At 45.5% G+C, this 21,055-nt stretch overlaps 1 protein-coding gene across 1 annotated transcript; it reads left to right on the top strand.

Annotated features, from left to right (window-relative positions):
- The first annotated feature begins 200 nt into the window (after window positions 1–200).
- NCOA5 (nuclear receptor coactivator 5) lies at window positions 201–19,062 on the top strand. The gene is made up of 10 exons (XM_075720902.1): window positions 201–253; window positions 3,159–3,345; window positions 3,881–3,988; window positions 7,979–8,045; window positions 11,520–11,897; window positions 12,143–12,258; window positions 12,410–12,536; window positions 15,389–15,588; window positions 17,509–17,832; window positions 18,259–19,062. Exons 2-10 carry the CDS (start codon window positions 3,183–3,185, stop codon window positions 18,912–18,914), a joined length of 2,139 nt encoding a protein of 712 aa, XP_075577017.1. The 5' UTR covers window positions 201–253; window positions 3,159–3,182; the 3' UTR covers window positions 18,915–19,062.
- The last annotated feature ends 1,993 nt before the right edge of the window (window positions 19,063–21,055 follow it).

Here is a 21,055-nt window from a genome sequence, read left to right on the forward strand (position 1 = left end):
CACCGGCTGCGGGCGGCACCGCGCTTCCTGCGGCGGCCCGGCGCCGGCCGGTACGCGGGGTCGGCGCGGCGGAAAAGCGGCTCTTCCCCGGCCCGGGCGTGCGGCGGGTGGCTCCGCTGTGGCGGCGAGCGCGGCCCTGGAACGCCTGCGGCGGCTGTGAGAACCGCGGCCCCCGGGGGAGCAGCGGGCGTGCGGTTTTCCTCGCCGCTGCTTGAGAAAGCCGCGAGTAGCGAGAGGACGCCGGCCGGAGCAGGTGAGGAGGGCCCGGGGCCTGGGAAGCCTGGCTGGCGTTCCGGCCGCAGCAGCAGGGGCCTCGGGAGGGACGGCGAAAGCCTTCTCCGTGTTAGCCCGGTCCCTGCGGGCAGCTCTGCGGCTGCCTGCGGTCCTGGGTGTCGAGCACCGAGGGGTGGGTGCCGGTGCTGCCCGAAAACGGCCCCCCTGACCCCGGGCCTGGCCTTTGGGGGCGGGCAGGGGGTGGCTGCCCGTGGGGTTCGGCTCCCAGCTGCTGAGAGCCGCTGGCCGGTGCTGGGTGGCAAGCTTACTGCTCGGCACCTTCCTTCCTGCAGTGGCTGGCGTTTTTTTCTTTTTTTTTTTTTTTTCTTTTTTGCCTTGCCCAGGAACTTCTTGCAGGCTTCTGAGTAACGTTTCACTTGTGTCAAATTACTTTCAGTATCCCACTTCAGCTATGTCTTGCTTTCTGAAGCTGTAACACTATTAATAAATAACTTTGGTTTTAAATATAAGATTTTTAGGGAAATGTGGCTTTAATTAACTTCCAGAGGAGCTGATGTGGGCTGTCCTTTTGTAGGAACCTGCTCGGCCTGGTGTTTGGTTTCTGGGCGGGGGGGATTGTCACTTTTAAGCTGCCCAGGTGCGTAGTTGGTCTTTCCAGCTGCATTCATAGAAAAAGACTTAATGTGGAAATTAGTCGTTCACCTGATGTAGCATGCCTAAAGCTGGGACAACATTCATTTATTCTGGTCTTATGATTAATAAATGGCCCTTAACTATGTAATCTACCAAGTGGAAAATGGTAAGAGGCAGTAAATGCTCTTAAATGAAAGTTCTCTAGTAATTCAGCCTGTCTGAGTGTTTGGGATTTATTGCTTTGTTTTGAAAGTGACCTGCAAGTGGAAAAACAGCTCCCTGTTTTTCTTCATATGGAAAGCTCTTGCACTGTCTTCCCCAGCTGCCCCCTACTATCCCCACCCTTAAGAAAAAGAAAAGGGAATTTCTTACTGCTTTTTGTACTGAAAGTGAAATGTCCCGCCAGCAGCAGTGACAGCTTGTGCTGACGCCTGTTTGCTGTGCATATATGTGACATCCTGAGACCGTACGTACAGGCTGTGCCGCCTGAGCAGGTGCTCGCGGGGGCTCCGAGTCCCCATCCCTGGTAGGGCCATGACAGCTGGATCCAGCTTGGATGTCACCCTGCTCTGAATGGGAACTGGGGCTAGATGGGTCTTTCCGTGTTTTATAGCCGCTTAATCATTTGGGGAGAATTTTGAAAACTTCTTTTCCCCTCAGCTGATGAGAACTTGAGCTGCAATAGGACAACAGAAGGGCAGCCTAGTGCTTCCATACAGAAAAATGGGACAAGATTTGGTACTTCTGATGTGGAAGGTAAAACTCTGTGTGTGGACAGACTTACAGGAGGATTGAGGCAAATATGGTAGAAGAAATTAGTTTTTTTGTTTGATTTTGATTTTGGTGTTGGGGTTTTATTCCTCCTCCCTGTTCTGGCAGTAGACCAGGAGGTGTTCTCTGCCTCCTGTCCCTGCAGGGTTTCCTGAAAGAAGGAGAAGAGTGGTACAAATGTAAAGTTGATTGATCTTAAAAAACCAAAACAAAACCCCAAACCACCCAAATTTTATGTCTCAAATCTGGAGTAGATGTATTTTTCATGCCAGTTAAGTGTTGTAGAAGTATTTATGTAAACTATCTTATATTTTTAGATGTTTGACTTGTTTACTCTAGAGGCTTTTAAATTGTAACAAATATAGGTTACTGTTAGGGAGCGTGTTGGTTGTAGGCATCTCGTGATTAACAGAAGAAGTTTCTGCTGATATACTCAATTCCATCAGCTTTCATTTTCCAGGTTTCTTGCATGTTATAAACAGAAAATCCCATCCTGCATTCCTTTAGGTGAATGTTTAGGAAGTATGACAAGTTTACTAAATAGTTTTCAGACTTTCAAGTTAATCTTGAAAGTTTCAGTGTGTTTCATTTTTTTTTAAGCTTTATGTAATGGTGACTTTTAAACCAAATCAGAAAGTATGAATCCTGGGTGGGGTTTGGTCGGGTTTTTTTGTTGGCTTGGTAGATTTTGTTATGTTGGTTTTTTGTTTGTTGGGGTTTTTTTTGCTGTAATTCTTCAAGTAAGTTTGTGTTTGTGCAGTGAGTGTTGCTGACTGCTCCAGCTTTGTCTGCGATAGTGTGGGTTAACAAAGTGTATTTTTGCTGTACTGGGGGAGATGAGGTAGCGGTTCAGCATTTATGTGGGGGTGGTTAAATTCTCAGCTGTGGACCCGCCTTCTGTGGGAGCTGATGTCTCTATGGGGACAAGGATATGCTGTTTAGCAGGGGTATGAATGAGAAACTGTGTTTTCTGGTATTGGAAAGCTAAGGTTTCACATTTAGTAAAGTGATCCAAGTGCGGTCGCTTAAGAGCGTTTAAACAGTACTTCCTGATGTCTCATTCAAAGCCTGTATTGGAATATGTGGGTCCTGTTATGCAATGTTGCGATGAGTGTTTCCTTTCCGCTTATTAAAATATTGCATAAATTTCAACACTTCTTACCAGTGTACTGAAGAAATAGATGTGACAACAATGGCTGTACAAAAGCTTAAAGTTAAGATGTTTTAGTGGAAAATTTTATTTGTGTCTTAGTTTGGAGTTAAAAAATTAAAACTTACCTGCAAAATAATTAGGTTTACTACCATTCAGGATTACAGACAAGCTCAACCAAAATGCTGCGGTGTATGTTTTTGCCAGACCTCTGTATCCCTTGTATTAAGATTTCTCTGGAGTGAAGTTTGCGTCAAGCAGACCCAGTTGGCTTCTAGTCTGCAAAGTTGTTAAGTTTAATCTTGTTCCAGTTTAATTTTAATGTAATAGATTGAAATTATATGCATGGCCGTTTTTTTTTTTTGCGAAGAGTTGGATTTGGAACGAAAGCAAAATGGCTCGAGGACGCAAGAGCAATAGCATCAAACAGAGCGACTTCACTAACAGCACCAATCCTCAGGATTTAGAGAGAAGACTTTTTATCGGCAATTTGCCCACAGACCACATGACTCGTGAAGAAATGGAAGAGATATTTTCAAAATATGGCAAAATCAGGGGTTAGTATATTATCTTATGCCTTTTTGTGGCTGGGAATTCAGTGAGAAATATAACTTTCATGCTTGTCAAATGCTATTTGATGATGATGAGAGGAGTGACTAATGTTGTTCCTAAAAAGTGACCTTTTAATGATGATTTTCTCTGCCTGCATTTTCTTTGAAAAAGTGACTCCTTCAGTACAGCTGAAACGTAATGCGTATCTATCAGCCATGTTTTAGCTTTTGGGGTTGCAGTGTGATGTTACAATACTCTTTCAAGTGACTCCATAGTCTCTTAATCAAATCTTGGTCACTTCATGGGCTGTATTTTGGTCACTGCCTTGTCAGAAGCAAGTTGATCTGCGAAATGTGTTTCAGAGTCTTAAAGCTCTGCATTTTGATCCTGGTAGATTTGCTTTTCCCAGGAAACTGCCATACTCGTTTCTGGGTAGAGCCCCTTTGCTTGTTCATCTGGTGGGGTTACGCGATGGCCTGGGTGCGGGTTAGTACTGTCCCTTAGTTGTAACCGGTCTTGCCCTGCTGTTAACTTTTCCAGCCCTCAGCATGTACCATGGCTATGGGTTCGTGCAGTATGACCGTCTAGAAGATGTCCAGGCCGCTCTGGACGGTGAGAAGGGTCGCCTTTATAAAGGGTATAGATTAGGTAAGGAAAACTGATCCGTGCTCTCCTACTGACCCTAGCATGCGTTCTGGTAGAAAGAGTGCTTTTGTTTTAAAGCTCTCGGAAAGATCACTGTGTGAAACTTGTCTGGCGCTAGTCTAAAATCACTTTTACTAGGGATGTATTTGCCTTCCGAGTTACTTGCTGTAAGTGCTGTGTGGTTCATCTGCAGTGTTTTCTCTTGCCACCTAGGTCTTACTCTGAACTTATTTTTATGTGTTAGTATTTGAAAAGCTGCAGTACCCTGTGTAAGAAACTGTTCCACATGTAAGCCCTGGAAAGCAGTCATTGAAACCTCATACACGTAGCTTTAAAAACATTTGTAAACCAATATTGGGCTTCATCTCGACAGGTTCAGAGGAATTGGTCACAGCACTTAGCGGCTTCTTTGAGAAGTAATCTTAACTTGGATTTTTTTGCACTTGTGAAATCAATCTGTAAGTAGTGCTATAAATACTAGGTGCTTTAAAAAGGACATTTTCATAAAGATGAAAATAATTCTGCTAAATATGCTGGGAGCAAACAAACAGAAATGAATTTTTAGAAATCAGAGTAACCTGTTAAATGCAAGCAAAAAATTTGCTTTCAAAATAAACCTGCACTAATTTAAAGAAAAACAGTTTGACTTAGGAAGGAATGAAAGGAGCAATAAGTAATGACTTGTGGGAAGGTGTGTGTACAGTAGTAAATATGAGCCTGAAGATGGAAACAGAGGCAAATAGACAAGGAGGGTAGAAGGATACAAGAAGAAATTACAGCCAGCATTGTCGAAGCCTAGAAGCTTGAATAGGAACAATTGCGGCTGTTTTAGAAGCTGAGGTGTAACTGTCTGGAAATGATAAAAGTTCTCACTGGAAAGGACCACCTAGTCTTCAGTTAATGTTTCTGCTGTCTATTTTTGAAGAAGCAGAAGGTGGTGTTTTTGATATAATTTCCATTTCAGTAGCAAACTAGAAGAGGTAAAACAGCAGCTACCAAAAGTAGACCTGTCCAAAAAATTAAATCTAACTAACATCTATGAGGCTCAGTGAAATGAAGATCTGCCTAGGCTATTAACATTGTTTTTCCACAAGCCTTGGAATACTAGGGAGTTTCCAGGGACCTAGCAGAACGCTGTGGATGTGCCAGCGGACAGCGTAAATGGGATGAACCTGGCATCAGCCCCGATAATGAAGGGATTCTTTCACCTGATGCTCAGTGAGAAGTGAATTAATTAATGCCAATCAAAATAAATCCTGTCAAACTAACTTACTCTTATGATACTGCAAGTTTTATGGCTGAAAGTAGCAGTGTTGATGTAAAAGACTTCTGTAAGATGTTTGATTTGATTAAGAAACTAGAACAATTAAAACCAACATAAGGTTAAATGAAATGAATCTCAGTGAAACATAGATGGAATTGCTCAGTGCTATGAGTGGTGGTGTAGAAAAATTGATTCCTGGCCATACAGTGCTTTTATAAGTGACTTGGAAAGAAAACACACAATCATGTTTTAAAAAGAGAGGATGAAATAATGACGATTGAGTCACTGATGGTGAAATGACCTAGACTTCTTCCTAAGCTGGATGCAGGCAGAACTGTGCTTTCAGTAAAGCCAAAAGGGAAGATCCGCACCTAGCGGGAGTGCTTTTGTCGTCCTTAGCCGTATAAAACGCGCATTGTAAGTAGGGAGGTTTTGGTACCTGTGGGTTTTTGCTGCTGGAATACTGTGTTCAGTTTTGGTATGCCTGGTTTAAAAAGGATAATGCTAAATTGGAGAAGCCTCAGAAAAATCTGGAGAAGGCTTAAAGAGTTGAAGAACAAGTCCTAGCAAAAGCCACAAGATAAAAGGAGTGGTGTGATCTGTGTGTTACAGGCAGACCTGGAGATAAGCGAGTTTTAATCTAGTAGGCATAGGTATGGCAAGTCCTTAACTGGAAAGAAATAGTTTTCTTTAGCAGCAAAGTAATTTACTTCTGGAATAACTTATTGGAGCTTTGGTGGTTTCTGTGCTCTGAAGACTTTTAAATTGGAATTGGATGTATTGCTAAAAGTTGAGCTCTAGTTCAATGCCACTGCTGCACTTGAGATAGGAACGTGATTCAAGAAACTCGTCACCTGTGTTTATTCAGAAGGTTACACTGTACGATTACAGTGGCCCTGTCATCTCAAAATCCTACAAGACAGAAGACTATTTTTTTTCTCAGAAGTTTTGTCATTGTTCAAATACTTAACCTGTAAATACTGTTGGCATTAAATAAAATGTTATTAAATCTGTTCGTTCTGCACAAGAGAAGGATCCCTTCAAAGGTGTTTTTTCTTCTAGTAAAATATTTTTGTTCAGATTTAAATACATTTTTTTATTTGAAAGAAATGTATGGTATTGAGTGTAAAAATCATAACAGGTTTCTGCAATGCATCTTAAAACAGAAAATAAAAATAATCTTAAACCGAAGAAAGCAGATAGTGTCTTGCTTGAAGATAACACTTGACTTTAAGTGGAAGAAAATTCTCAACTAAAAAATAAATGCAAGGAGAACAGTTGCTTCAGTTATGCAATCTGAGTAATAAATATAATTGCTAATAACACAGTAAGGTAAAAGGCTTTGGGAGAGTTAACTCCAGTGTTGCGTTGCACTAATACTTCCACAAATGTGGTGTTTTCATATCTTCAATGAGTAAAACTATGTAGGGAATAATTGTCCATCAAGTTTAGTTTGTGACAGTAGACAATGCAGCTGTATTTGATCCTGGAGAGACTGCTTTGTGGTCCTGTGAACGTTGTTACGCTGCATCTGTAGTTACTGTTCAGATTGCGCTTGCCTCTCTCCCCCCACAAAAAGAGAACACGCTGCTGCTTGATTGACAAGATGACCAAAAATTAGAACTAATCCCTTAATTCTTATTTTAATCTTGAAAGTAATGAAGGATAGTTTGGGAAGTTACAGAAGATGTTAAGACTGAGTCTGCCTAAAGACATTGTGGCATGTTTATTCTCTTGCAAGAGCTTTGAAAGTAGTTAACGTAAATAACTAATAGGAAGTTTTAATTGTCGATAGATTCTCAGGGAGCAGATAGGACACAAGTTTGTCTTTGTTCTTTTCCTTAAAAGGCTCTCAGAGTAAAATGTCTGAAGTCATTTCTGTTTGTTCTTGCCCCCCTCCAGTACATTATTTCATCTTCAATCAGCTGTTACGGCAGGTTTTGTTTCTTCACAGTAGAACAATATGGGTCCCTGCCAGTTCTGGGCAACTTCACTTTTTCGGGTTGAGGACAAGACTCTGTTTCTTCAGCTCTTTTACTTCTTTGTGTTTCACTTTTTCATGGAGATGCTCAGAAGCCAACCAATTTTCAAATTTCTGCTCTGTTGCATCAGTTTGCATCATGTTAAGTGTGGTGTTTTGAGTGCACCATGTTGACTTCATAAGGAGCTTGTGCTTCAGGCTCCTTGGATCCTGTTTCCTCAGTGGTGGAGGCTGTACAACTTAACGCTGCAGCAGTCCCTTGGAAGGCAGTTACATGTGCCACTTGAGAACCCTTGGATTATTTTCAACAAGGGTAGCGGCATGCTCCATTGAACAGGACTGGCTGTGAACTTAAGACTGTGCTGGCCATCAGCTTCCTTTCTCGGAGGTTTTCAGACTCTGCTTTTTCTCCTAGAGTCCATGAGTCGCTTTCTGCTCGCTCATAGACTGCAGAAGAAAGAGGTTCTCTTATGGAATGAAGAGTCTGGATGTAGGCCTGAATGTAAAGGGTTAAAACTTCACCCAAGCTGTCCACCCTATTTTGAAGTCAGAGAAATCCATGAAAATTTCATTACATTGTACTATCTAAACTTAATAAAAAATTGTCAAAGTGACAATGTCTCTCTGCTGAATGGATTTTCTTGCACCATCTGGATGTTGTTGAGCTTAAGTTGCTTTCATTTGAATTGTGCTGATGATCTTTTTTTGTTCCATAGCATTGAACAGATGGGTTGATTATTCTTTACAGATATTAATAAAGCAGTGGAAAGAAGAAATATGAATAAGGCTTCATCAAGGTCCAGTCCGGCACGAAGGTAAAGTACCTGGAAGCAGTGAGTTATACTAGGAAGGTCAGGCTTTTAGGGCATGAGCCCGGCGGCCTGTGCTAAATGTCTGTGTCTCTTCCCTACCACCACCTCCCCAGTCAGAGGTGCTCAAGCGAGACAGTCGGGACATGGCCGCTTCACCTCTAAGAGCCCTTCTGGCACTCACACCTCAGGAGGCACGAGGGAAATCCTTGTGTCTGCTGCTGTTACTACAGCTAAGCGTTATGTTTTGCAGCACAGGTTGTAAGAGACTTGTGAGGAAGAATACGCTTGGTGTTTGCTTCTGCCTCAAGTATCAGAGAAGCCGAGGCATATCTAGAGAATGCCGAGGGGCTGTAGCATTCACAGTGCCATGCTGCAGAGGACTTCGCAATCTTGCCTCTTCTGATGTCGAAAGCTTCCAGTGCTGCAATGAGACTGGAAAAGAGCACGTGAGCGAAGCGCAAGACGGAGCACACGTCTCTATTGCACTGTCCTGTCTGCATGTGTGCTTGTGTTGTCAGTACCTGGAACCAGTCCCCTTCTGTGCAGTTAGTGATGCGTACCTGGCCACCGTCTCCTGGTTTCCCACCCCTCGGTAGGCACAGTGCGTGCAGCTCCTGCACATCCTCTGTGTGTGAAGTTACAGGCAGGTGGAGAAGGCACGGACTGTCCTGTCGCAGGAAGACAACTTCAGTTTCCTTTCCAGACCATTACTAGGAAGCACACAAAGACATGCTGGAGTTACAGTTTGGTATGAGGCATGCATCTTCTATGCCTATACTGTAAAGCTTTCCACACAAAGGAGTGTTACATGTTGGACTTGAAGGTAATCAAGCTCTCATGTCTGCTGTGCTCTACTAACTTGACCTGTTAAATTGCCAAAAATGGGGAAAAAGTGCAACTAGCAAGACATCTACCACCAAAAAACAGAGAATGAGTAGCTGCACTTCTTGGCATCATCTAGGTCTTTTGTATGTTGTGCGCTTACCCTGCACAGGACCAAATGCGCTTGCAGAGACCAGCGTGTGGGCGCTGCCCAGGAAGTGCTTCGGGCACACAGCTGGGGGTTCCCGTTACAGATGCGGCAAGCCTTCGGCCTGGACAGCATCAGGTGTGCTCGCTGCTGGTGTGAGACCCCCAAGAATGCTGCAGGTACACGAGCAGCAGGCACTGCTTGCACATCTTTGGCATCAGTGGCACTGAAGGTGCGTAACACTGAAGGCACTGGGCAGCACTGCAGGAGTGAGAGGCAGGCACCTGTGCCATGAGCGCTGGTCCTTGGACCACACTGCAGAGGGACAAGCAGCAGGCACTGATGCCGTGGGCATTGGGACCTGCGTCACCGCACGTATGCGAGAGCAGATGCCCGTGTCCTGGGCCCTGAGGAGCGCTGGGGGTGTGTGAGCTGTGGGCACCAGGCTATGGACTGGGCTGCTGGCACCGCAGACACCGCAGCCATCCCATGTCACTAGCACCAGGGCCCAAGCAGCACCGTGGGCACGGGCACCCAGCCCTGGGCACGGCTGTGGGCGCACAGACAGTGGAGGATGGACTCTGGACCACGCTGCAGATGTGTGAATGACAGCCGCTGATGCCGGGCTGCGGAGTCCCAGGCTGCACCGCAGGCGGTGGTGCTGGGCCAGCGGTACTGAGTCCTGAGGAGATGTGGGCAGCGGTGCTGATGCTGCAGGAGTTGGACCGTGGTGACAGAGGCGTGGAAGCAGAAGGTTGCTGTGCTTTCGTGCTGCTGCCTCTGCTAGCAGCCGGGCAGCCATGCAGGTGGAAGAGCAGAGGAGACCCGCGCCACGTCTGTACCTCTGTTGCAGTTGTGCGTTGTTCATTCTGGATCTCTTTGTCTCTGCAAATAATGAATGTGGCCTGTTCTGGTCACCCCCACTCCAGCTGGAATAAATATCATATGCCAAACAATTACACTGCATCTGGCTGTTTTGCTATATAGTCTTACAGCTACAGAAAGATCAGTTACTCAGTCTCCATTAGAGCAAATCAGAAGTTTCCCCTGAGCTTCTGCCATCGTTCATTGTAGGTTGGGGGGAAGGGGGCAGCGATGTGTATCTCTCATGGGATGTGGTTTCAATACAGATTGCAAACAAAAAGCGGATTTGCGTGTCCAAGAGGCTGAAGGAGTTTACACTTGTTTGTGTGCAAATACGGCGTTTCTTTTACAGGAGGAGGCTACACTTGGTGGCCGTGCTGTAGTTTGTCCCAAGATCTGTTTTGTATCTGGTATAAAGACAGAGAATGCCAGTGCTCCTGTGTATCCCCCAGCACAGCTGGGTGTCTAACCACCAAAGTCCATGCACAGACTCTGCACGTCCATCTCCTTACTGTCTGCTCTACCTGACAGTGAACTTGGGCACGCTGTTCTCTCCAGATGACTACATGAATGCACTGTAGTGGAAGCGGACTTATGTTCTGCTTATCTTTCATAAACTAGATTAGGCTGGTAGAGGACTCTAAAAGTCTGTCAAGTTTTGGAAATAAAAAGATTCAAAAAGCTGTTTTTTTTTCTGATGGTTGTCAGTATCTTGGGGAAAGAACGTTCAAAATGTGTGAAGCTCAGTAGTTTCTCTGCAAGACTTTTTTTTATGTTTGGCTTAGACTACGGTGAAAGTTATGTTTTTTTCTGGAAAACAAAATATGACCTGGGGAAAAAACCCTACTGTTTTGGGAAAAGATGAAGACTGGAACATTATTCTTCCTTGCCTCTGAAGACAGTGCAGTGCAAAGTCTGAATGAGACGGATCATTCAGATGTGACAGAGGAGCCTGCTGCTGCTGAGGATGCCATGCTGGTTGGGTTTATTTCCCTCTTAACGTGGGGCATCGTAAACATAAGACTGGCTTTCTATGGAAACTATCCCTTCAAATCCAGGACGCAGCGGTTGCTCTCATTGCTTTCTGCTAGCAGCACAAACCCAACCACAACATGGAACCTACAGTGTCTTTGGTCACAAGAAGCTCCATTTTTAATCATAGGCCAGTAACAAATTATTTCAGGTATTCTGCTGTCATTGACTAGTGAATTTAATGGAACCCTTGAATGCTCCTGGCTATTGCATATTTGTGGGTATTAGGCTCCAGCACCTTGAATTCTCAAAGGATTTGCAAAAACATGTTTGGTAGATGATCCATGGTTGACGTTGGAGGCCGGAGGCCTTGAAACAGTGGTTTCTGAGGTGCCTGTTCACTTCTTCCACAGGCGCTCTACATTTTTAGTGACACTCCATTAAGGAGCTTTCTGGGTCTTGTTTGGCTACAATAAACATTGGAATTAAGAAGCTTCTCCAGGCTGCTTCAACAAATACGGGTTTTTTGGGCAATTCTTGCTGTTGTGGGATAGGAGGGAGGAATCAGCTGCTGAGAGAAGGGTCGCTTTGGCACCTCAGGTAAGAGATGTAGGGGTAACAGTACTCGTGTCGTTAGCGGTCTAATGGAATTTCCCTGGTGTTTTCCTCAGAGAGCCATATGCCTACGGGGAGGGCCGAGATGCCAGACGCGACCGCTCCCCTCTTCGGGGGAGCCCACGGAGAGACCCCAGAGATGGCAGGGATGGTAGAAACGGGCGAGATTCCAGAGACACGCGAGACATTCGAGCTAGAGACATGCGTGATGCCAGAGACCACAGGGACCCACGGGACCTGCGAGACCCACGGGATATCAGGGATCCAAGAGACTTGCGGGACCCTCGTGATGTTAGAGATCTTCGTGACCCACGGGAGCCGCTGTATGATCGATACAGGGATCCACGGGATATGAGGAATCCACGAGATGTGAGGGATCCACGGGATATGAGAGACCCTCGGGATATGAGAGACCCTCGGGACCCTTTGTACAGGTAATTTCCATGAGATTATATTTGCTAACACATATTTATGGCTGTGCTGGTTTGAGTGGTGTCAGGCATTGAAGATAAGGAAATTGCTCTGGCTGGGGACAGTTGGGCGCCTTGCTTTGTGTGTTGTGGGGAGCAGGTGGGTACTTCAGAAATTAAACTTGAGGAAGGTCTGTGTGTGATGCATTGGCAGAAGTTATTGCCTGAGATTGCACTGGAAACTCTTGCTGCTTCTGTAAATGTTGCAGACGAGATGAAGCTTATGACCGTTACCTTCGCCTTGAAGACTACTATCGACGGAAGGATGACTCTTACTATGACCGTTACAAAGAGCATTTTGATAGAGCACCAGTGAATTCAGAAGGTACGTACCTGTAACATTATAACGGGCAGATTCACATGCTCCCTCTGGGAGGATGCAGGAGATGCCTGCAGTGCCAAGTGCGTTGTGTTCTGTGACGCTCCAAGCAGGTCCAAAGGGCGTTATTTGTTCTGTCTTTGTGGCTTGCTTTCAGACCGTCTGAAACGTGAGGAGCGGCGCCGAGAGGAGCTGTACCGTCAGTACTATGAGGAAATCAAGAGACGTTTTGATGCAGAGAGACCTGTGGATTGTTCTGTGATAGTGGTGAATAAACAGACAAAGTAAGAGAATAGTTATGACCAATTTTATTATTGCATGGTAGAAGCAAACGGAATTAAACTTAGTCCTGCCTTGAAGCTGTTGTCTTAACAGGTTGCTCTTGAGGAGCATGGCTTTAGAGCCCTCAAAAAGCTACAGCTTCTGTTGCTGTTCTGAGAATATATGTTGATGAGATGGAGAAATGTTGTATCTTGTGCTTTACTTTTATTTCCTTCTTGTCACCTATCACTATACCTTCTCCTGATACTTTTCTACCTACTCTTCATATCAGCCTACTGTGACGACAGGCTGTAGTGGCCTGTATTTGTTATTCATGGGTTGAATGATATGGAACATATTAATATGTGCCAACCAACAGATAGTACGGAGCAGTTGTCAAGGTGGAGTCGTGGGGGTGTTCGTTTCAGAGCTCCTGTCAGATTGGTTGCTAGGTCAGATACCAGTCAATAACGTTAATCCAGCATGCAAGAAGTATAAAATCACTGCTGAAAGTAGTCATGAATGATATCAAAAGCATGTGTAAGTAGTAACCAGGGTGATCTCATGTGGCAGTCTGAACGCTTACTGAGGTGTCCCCACTCAAACACAGTGTGTCTTTTTATTGTGCTAAATGCAAGATTGTTTATCTAGAAACAAAAAGACTGGCCATCCCTGTAGAATGGTGTGCTTTCTCTTGGAACGTAAGGACTTAAAACAATTTTAGGAGTCAAAGGAACTTGTGTCAAAAATGTTAGTACGTCCTTAGTTTGGAGAGTGGGCGTGCCGTGGTTCAGCCCCAGCCAGCAGCTCAGCACCACGCAGCCGCTCGCTCACTCCCTCTGCCCCGATGGGATGGGGGAGAGAATCGGAGGAGTAAGAGTGAGAAACACTCCTGGGCTGAGATAAGAACAGTTTAATAATTGAAATAAAGTAAAATAGTAATGATAATAGTAACAATATAATAATAATAATATACAAAGCAAGTGATGCACAATGCAATTGCTCACCACCCACCGACCAATACCCAGCCAGTTCCCGAGCAGCGATCGCTGCTCCCCGGCCAACCCCCCCAGTTTCTATACTGCCCATGACGCCATATGGTATGGAACAGCCCTTTGGTCAGTTTGCATCAAGTATTCTGGCTGTGCCCCCTCCCAGTTTCTTGTGCACCTGGCAGAGCATGGGAAGCTGAAAAGTCCTTGACTGGCATAAGCAGTACTTAGCAACAACTAAACCATCAGTGTGTTATCAGCATTCTTCTCATTCTAAATCCAAAACACAGCACTATGCCTGCTACTAGGAAGAAAATTATCCCAGCCAAAACCAGGACAGGGCGCTGTGTTGGGAACAGAGGGGTACACCTGCGCGTGGCACAATGAGAGAGGGGCTGTAACGATGGCACCAGTCTGATGTCTATATCTTTACAAATAAATATATTGAAGAATAGCAAACATGTAAATAAAGCATAGATCTGGGTTGGGTTCTGAAGAAAATGTTTGTCAAGGGGAAATTTAAAGCTCTGTCTCCTTAGCCCTTTGGAAAAAAGATCAAGAGTTGCTTTTATTTAATGTTGCTATACCTGTGAGGCAGAGCGAGCTGGCGCTTGCCTGATCTGGTGGTAGAAGACAGAACAGGAAATTGGAACAAGGGAAGCAGTGAAACTAGAAGTACACTTCTGTGGTTTGCTTTTAATGGAGTTGATTACCTATTGGAACAAATCTTGAAAGGAAATTATAGATTCTTTATCCCTTGGTGACTAAAAGTCTTTGGAAGATATTCTAATAGACCACGAGTTATAGTACTTGATAGAGGGAGATTTTTTTTTTTGTGCAAGAGGATCAGGTTAATATCCTAAGGATCATTTTGGTCTGTAACAGCTACAAACCTGAAGAGCTGGAGCATGTTAATAAATCTTGGGTATTGAAGCATTGATATCACCTACTATAGCCCTGTTGAAAGATGACTCCCGAATAACTAACACAATCGGTGTAACTTAGAAATCCTTAAAAAGACGTCTGGCGGGGGAGAACAGTTTTAGTCACCGTTACAATGTTCACATCCAAAGACGATAAATTGAACCTCTTTCAAAAGGTGTGGCTGCACACAGACTAAATTTTTCAGAATGCATATGCAGTCAGTATTGCAGTTTCAGTACTGAGTACAATAAGCTTAAAAAAAGACTTGAAAACTTGAAGCTCTGTTGTGTGCGCTATGTTTTCTGTTTGGAATGGGAAGTCTGCAGGACAGCGGCTGCAGGAGCAGTGGATCCATAGATGCTGTGTTGATACTGGGTTAGAGCAGGAAGCAGCTAGTAGAACAAAAGAGCAAGAGAAAATGTATTTGGAACTCAAGTGAAAGTTTATGGATGGGTAGTTATCCTCTGAAAATGAATCAAGTCCAGAAGTTGGTCTGTGCTACAGTGAATTAGGATAAGGTGTATTTGAAGAGTTAAGATACTGAACGTAGCACAAGTAATTGACTTCTGTAAGTTAGCTACTCTGCTGTGTCCCCCTTGGATCTCTGCAGGCATAAATTACCTTGCTTAATGAGTTCAGTTTAAACACATTTACATGTAAGCAAATTTATAATAGTGTAAATCCCTTTGCAAACACTCTGTTTCTCAGCTAAGCTGAGGCTTGATTTGTAATCTATTTCAGCTAAACTGAAATGACTGATTCAGATCAAAATAAGGGTAGGATATGGGCTTTTATATTATTGTAATGAGATTGCTTTAATACTGTCCTGTCAAACATTATGATGTTTGGCAAGCCATCAGAAAAGCGAATCTGAGACGACAGAGAGGGTGAATGTGCCAGGGTTTCTGTTTCTGTATGTGACTGACTTGTTCAACTCTGCTGGCTTTGCTTTGTGGTAGGGAGTACGCGGAGTCAGTGGGGCGGAAGGTGCGGGATCTGGGCATGGTAGTGGACCTGATCTTCCTCAACACAGAGATGTCACTGACGCAAGCCCTGGACGATGTGAGCAGAGGAGGGTCTCCTTTTGCCATTGTCATCACCCAGCAGCATCAAGTTCACCGCTCTTGCACTGTTAACATCATGTTTGGCACCCCACAAGGTACTGAGGTCTCAGTAGGCTGTGTGGCTCTGTGGTCACTCTGAACCGCTCAAAGCGCTGCTTTAGAACATTTTCTTTCAAGCCGAATCAATCACACAGGACAAAGTTCATCTTTGCTGTGACATAAGTAGTTATTAATGACTTGGCATCATGTCATAAATGTGAATATAATTATTTACAAGTTTCCATAATACTTTATTTGTCCCTTGTCACAAGGCCCATCTAATTTCTGCCAAGAGAGAATCTCGGCTGCATTCTTAGCGCCTAACATCACCAGCCTCTGCATCTTAGGGCAAGTCATGAACCCCAGCTCTAGAAATGACTGCATTGCCTTGGTAGATTTCTGAGTAATACCAGTCCAACCTCAGTCTATCACTTGTTGCTCTCAAAGAGAGCATGTTTGGAATGTGACAAATTACAGGACAGATTTTAGAACCAAATGTGGTTTAAGGAAAACAGAATAAGGATAGTGTATTCAGTCAAGGTAAAGATCTGATTGTGAAACTGGGAAGAGTTATAAAAAGATACAACTATAAAGTGATTTGTTTGTACGTGCTCCACCTTTTTAGCATTTTAGCGCCATTTACACTTGTCGCATCACTTTCCATCTCAGGGTGTGACTTGGTTGTTGTGAGCGTGAGGGTGGGTGTAGGTATTAAAAAAAACATCTTGTCAGAATGTGATCTTGGAAAGCAGCCTTTTGCTCTGATGAGGTTATTTCTCCCTTACTGTGTTCTCAAGTAGTGATTTGTGAGATTCATCTGGGAGAGTAAACTTCTTGAATGCACAGTCACCGGTTTTTGTGTGCTTACTGACTGAAGAAGCCCGGTTTCTTTTAAGATCAGATGCAGATGTGATAGGAGGGTTCTCTCATTTCCTGCAGAAATACAGCTCGCACACTTTCACTGGGCTTTCCGCTGCCCTTGGTTTTAACTCTAACTCCTTTGGTTTAACACCCGTCCTCCCACCAAAGCTTCTCTCCTTCTTTACTGGATCTAACAGTGTATCAAATCTGATAAGAACCCCAGTCATTAGCTCATCCACAGCTCTTTCTAGAGATTAAATATGCTCACTTGAATTCCTCACAGCCACCTTTCCCTTCACATTAGTTTCAGGGAACTCTTTCACAAGTTGTACGAAGTGTAATTTGTGCAGGTGTGAAGAGTGCCCAGAGCTTCGGGCACTTTTTGGAAGGTAAAGGCCTTCCCTTTGGTTCTCCGTACTTAAATCTGTGTTCAGGGGAATATTTGCCTGTGTACTGTGTGAGGTGGAAATAATGATCTCAAAAACTTTGAAAGGCAAGGGGAACAAAAAAAAAGTTGAAATTGACCATTATTTGTTGTATTACAGAAGAACTTGATCGCTGCTTGTTGCCCCAGAGTAGTAAACATAGCAGCAATGTGATATTGAGCCAGTGCTGCTTTCCTCCCCGTCTCCTGCATGCGCACACACTATATTAAGGCATTGGCAGTACAGAACCAAAAAGTATTCCCCTCGCTGTCCTGCTCGGGGAAGCTTTAGCAGCCTTCAGAGGGCAAGTTTTGGATCTGTCCAAGGCTTCAGCAGTAGAATGGCTGGAACTGTCTGCTCTTGGAGCATGGAGAATTTATGTGAGAGAGAGAAGGAGCTGCTTTCCCTTTTAATTGGGTGAGAGGCAAGACAGACATTTCTTGGGCTGATACGATATCTTCTCAGAGCCCTCAGCTGTGGAAGTAAAGGATGGCCTTGCTGGGTGATAGCCTTGAGCCTTCTGTCAGCTTAGGAAATTGAACTGTGTGCCTAGGAAGCTTCCCAAGTCTACACTTGCAGTCCCAAAGCTGTTGCCTGCCTGCTGAATGAGATGTGCTGGTGTGCATGAGGCAAGGCACCTCCTGTTAGCATCACTTTCATTTACTTAAAACGTTTCTTTTCCTTGTGCAGAACACCGCAACATGCCTCAAGCTGATGCCATGGTGCTGGTGGCGAGGAATTACGAGCGCTACAAAACAGAGTCGCGGGAGAAGGAGCGCGAGGAAATCGCCCGGCAGGCTGCCAAGATGGCAGATGAAGCTGTTCTGCAGGAGCGGGAGCGCCCACCCCCCATGGAGGAGGGTGTCAGAGGAGGTCACCCTCCGGGGATTCAGACTCTCTTGAACCTGCTGGCAGACAATCGCTATCTAACTGCTGAGGAGACTGATAAAGTAATTAATTACTTGAGAGACCGGAAGGAACGGTTGCTGAGGGGAAGCACTGATTCTCTGCAGGGTAAGTTTCTCAGCCCCAGACAAGGCTGTTAATCATACGGTTTGTGGGCCCTCCGGGCTGGGACCTGAAAACAGTCCTGGAGCTGCAGAGGAGTCCCAGTGTTGTAACTTCCTCACACAGCGCCTCGTTTTATTGAGGTGGATGTGTCCTTGGGAGTCCTGAGACAATTCAGATCTTTCATGTGAAAGAACTTTTATATTGGATTCTCTCAGGGAAACCATGGGACTGCCAATAATTGGTTTGGCTGCTACACGAAGGGCAAGAGTTCTGCTGAATGGTTTGGGTTTCCCAGAGCTGTGCAGCTCTCCTGTTCAGAGGGTGGGTACTCACTGATGCCTGTGTCTTTGGTAGCTGTTTCACTAGTTTTTTTAGGTGCCCCTTCAAGGGCATTTGCAGAGCTTTAACACTCTTTCCTTTCTTTCCCAGCATCCATGACAAGACAGTCTTTGGGGGCACCTTCAGGATCATCTCTGGGTAGTCAGTCCAGCCTTCCAAGCTCTCAGGCTCATCAGGGTTCACAGCCTCTGGTCTCTGCTCCTTCTGTTCCAGCGTCCTCTTCTAATCCTCAGCAGGAGCTTCAAGCAAAAATCCTCAGTCTCTTCAACAGCGGGGCGGCAGCGGCAGCAGCTGCTGTAGCAAACAGCAGTTCTGCAGCCTCTGCAGGCACTTCAGGTGGCACTCCGAACCAGAACTTTGCTAACATGGCCAGCGGTCAGGCCCGGTCAGCACAGATGAGTGCTGGAAATTTAAACCAGGCTCAGCAGAGATTGCAGACTCCAAGCACACAGCTTCCTGCTCTCCAAGGCCCTTCAAGAAATGCGGGTCCAAGACCTGGAGCTCCTCCACAAGCTCAGTCACTCTATGGTCAGCACCAAAATCGCCTCCCTGCACCTGGCAATGTACCTGCTCAAAGGCCAGTATCTTCTGGTATCAACTTTGACAACCCTAGTGTACAGAAAGCCTTGGACACCCTTATCCAGAGTGGTCCTGCACTCTCCCACCTAGTGAGCCAAACCGTGGCCCAGGGGCGAGCAGGGTCCTCAGCCCAGCAACCTATGGGTTCCTACCAGCGACACTATTAAAGCTGAGCTGTCAGGCCCTTTCCCTTTCCCTTTGCCATTCCATACTTATAGCTGTTTAAAGAGTCTCCTGTCCTTGACATGGGACAATGCATGTCCTCTCCACTTTGGCGAGAGTGTACCCCCGGTGGCATTGCTGCTGACTGTTGCTAGCGCTGCCCTTCCTCTCCTTGGTCTGGTTAGCAGTGTTTGGAGAAGTATGCTCTATTTTCTCAGTGGCACGATGTGCTAGGAGTTGCTTTGGATAATCGGTTATTTTGTCCAGTCCCAGAAGCTGCTGCAGTGACAGCCCTTCTGCATTGTCCTCACTCCCAGTAGCTGGCGCATCTTCACATTGCGGCGCAGTCTGGCCTCACTGAATAGTTTTAGTGTAGTTTTGGGTCGGTGGTTTTGAGGAAACGGGACTGAACAGAGCGGTATGCTGATTGGGCCTTCTTGGAGACCTACCTTTTTGGAATGGGCACTATTTTTCTTTGGATTTCTTTTTTTATTTCTTTTTTTAATGGCACATAAGCCAGTTGGAAAGTGCAGTGGTAGCGCTAGCAGCTGAACTCATGAAGCACATGCATGACCACTGCTCAGTAACCCAGGACCATGCCGTTTGGTCCTTCCGTAGCTGGACTGTCATGTCCTGGCAGGGCGAGGCAGAGAGACGCTCCTCACCTCGCCCAGCTCACAGAAACTGGCAGCTTTGCTCCGAGTACTGTGGCAGATCTGAAACACAAGAGCTTCCAGCCAAGGCAGAGATTTCAAATGGTCTGTCAATTTTCCTACACCAAGTAGGTCAGTGTTAAGATCAATCTGTTAAATTTGGTGTATAAATTCCCTTTTCTTATAACCTTGCTTTGGGACAGTTGGTTCCTGTAGCCCAACAGCTCAGCCGCAGCCACGCTGATGTGCTGCTGGCCCTCCCTTGGGAATACCTGCAGCCAGTTACCAGGTGGTGAATGTCTGCTCTGAGACTTCATCTCACTGTCGATGGGGGTTTTGTCCATCTAAGGTGCAGAGGCAGTGCCAAGATGCAATACCATAATTTTTATATATTTTTTTCAACTTTGGTAGCTGCAGCGGAAAATTGAGTGGAAAATTGGGCAGTGATTCTTCACCGTGTTTTTAACCAGTAACATACTTTGATACCAGAACACAAAACATCTCTTAACTATGTGGTCCTCCCCATCACGGCCTTCTTAGAGTCTGTAGGCTTCCTGCAGAGAACCCAAAGAAACTAAGAAAGCGGTGTTCTTGGAGCAGAGGATTTTCTTTGTCCCAGGTGGTTTGTGTTGTAGCATTTTTTTCTTTCCTCTCTGTGCTGTTAACAAGAGGACATTACTTTTTAATAAAAAGGCAGGAAAAACGTTTTGTTGCATTTTTGACACTTGACAGCTTGAGTACTACTGGAGTACATTATTCCACTGTGTTTGCCATTACTCTCTTCTTCCAGATAAGCTGTGTCAGACGCAGCCCAGCACTGGATGCTAAGCGGAAAGCGTACGAACCTTACCGTGACCCGCTGTGAGAATACTGTAGTCTGTCTCAGTTTATAACACTTTGAAGTACCTCACAGATGCTTATTCTCACACAGTGGACCGGGACCATCTTGGGCAGAGCGGCCCGTGTGCCCATTGAGGGACCCGCGTGCTGGAGCAGTGCGTGGCAGGGGCCGGCGCGAGAGGTCCGAAGCCCCTCCGGTCGTGGGAGGGGAGGGTGCACGCTCGGGCCAGCAGTGAACTGGTCTGGCGTCCTGCCGCAGTTGCTGTTAATCGTATGGCTGCTGCGTGAAGTTAGGGCTGCGAGTACCTGTGCATTTAACACTGGCCTGCCTTGACTTTGTGCTGCTGTTACTACGCAGCCTGAAATTGGATGGAAGTTTGTCTGTCTTCCATCTTTCCTCCTCCAGTCTCTTTTTGTTAGATCCCTTTCTCCATCTTTACAACCCTGCAGAGACGTAAAGCATCTTTGCTGGGGTGATCAGAAATTTGCGAAAGCTTAAACCAGGGGAACTGTGGCATTTGGGAGAGGCTGTTCCTCTCCTGATGTTTTGCTTCCTCTGCGATCTGCTGCTCCCTGTCGGGGCTTGCTCCTTGTTACGGGAATGGTAGCAGCCAAGTGTAAAACAGCTGCGGAGACCCTGGAAGCAAGTGAAA

The sequence above is a fragment of the Pelecanus crispus genome, chromosome 14 (genome assembly GCF_030463565.1).
Source record: "Pelecanus crispus isolate bPelCri1 chromosome 14, bPelCri1.pri, whole genome shotgun sequence".
Lineage (NCBI taxonomy): Eukaryota > Metazoa > Chordata > Aves > Pelecaniformes > Pelecanidae > Pelecanus > Pelecanus crispus.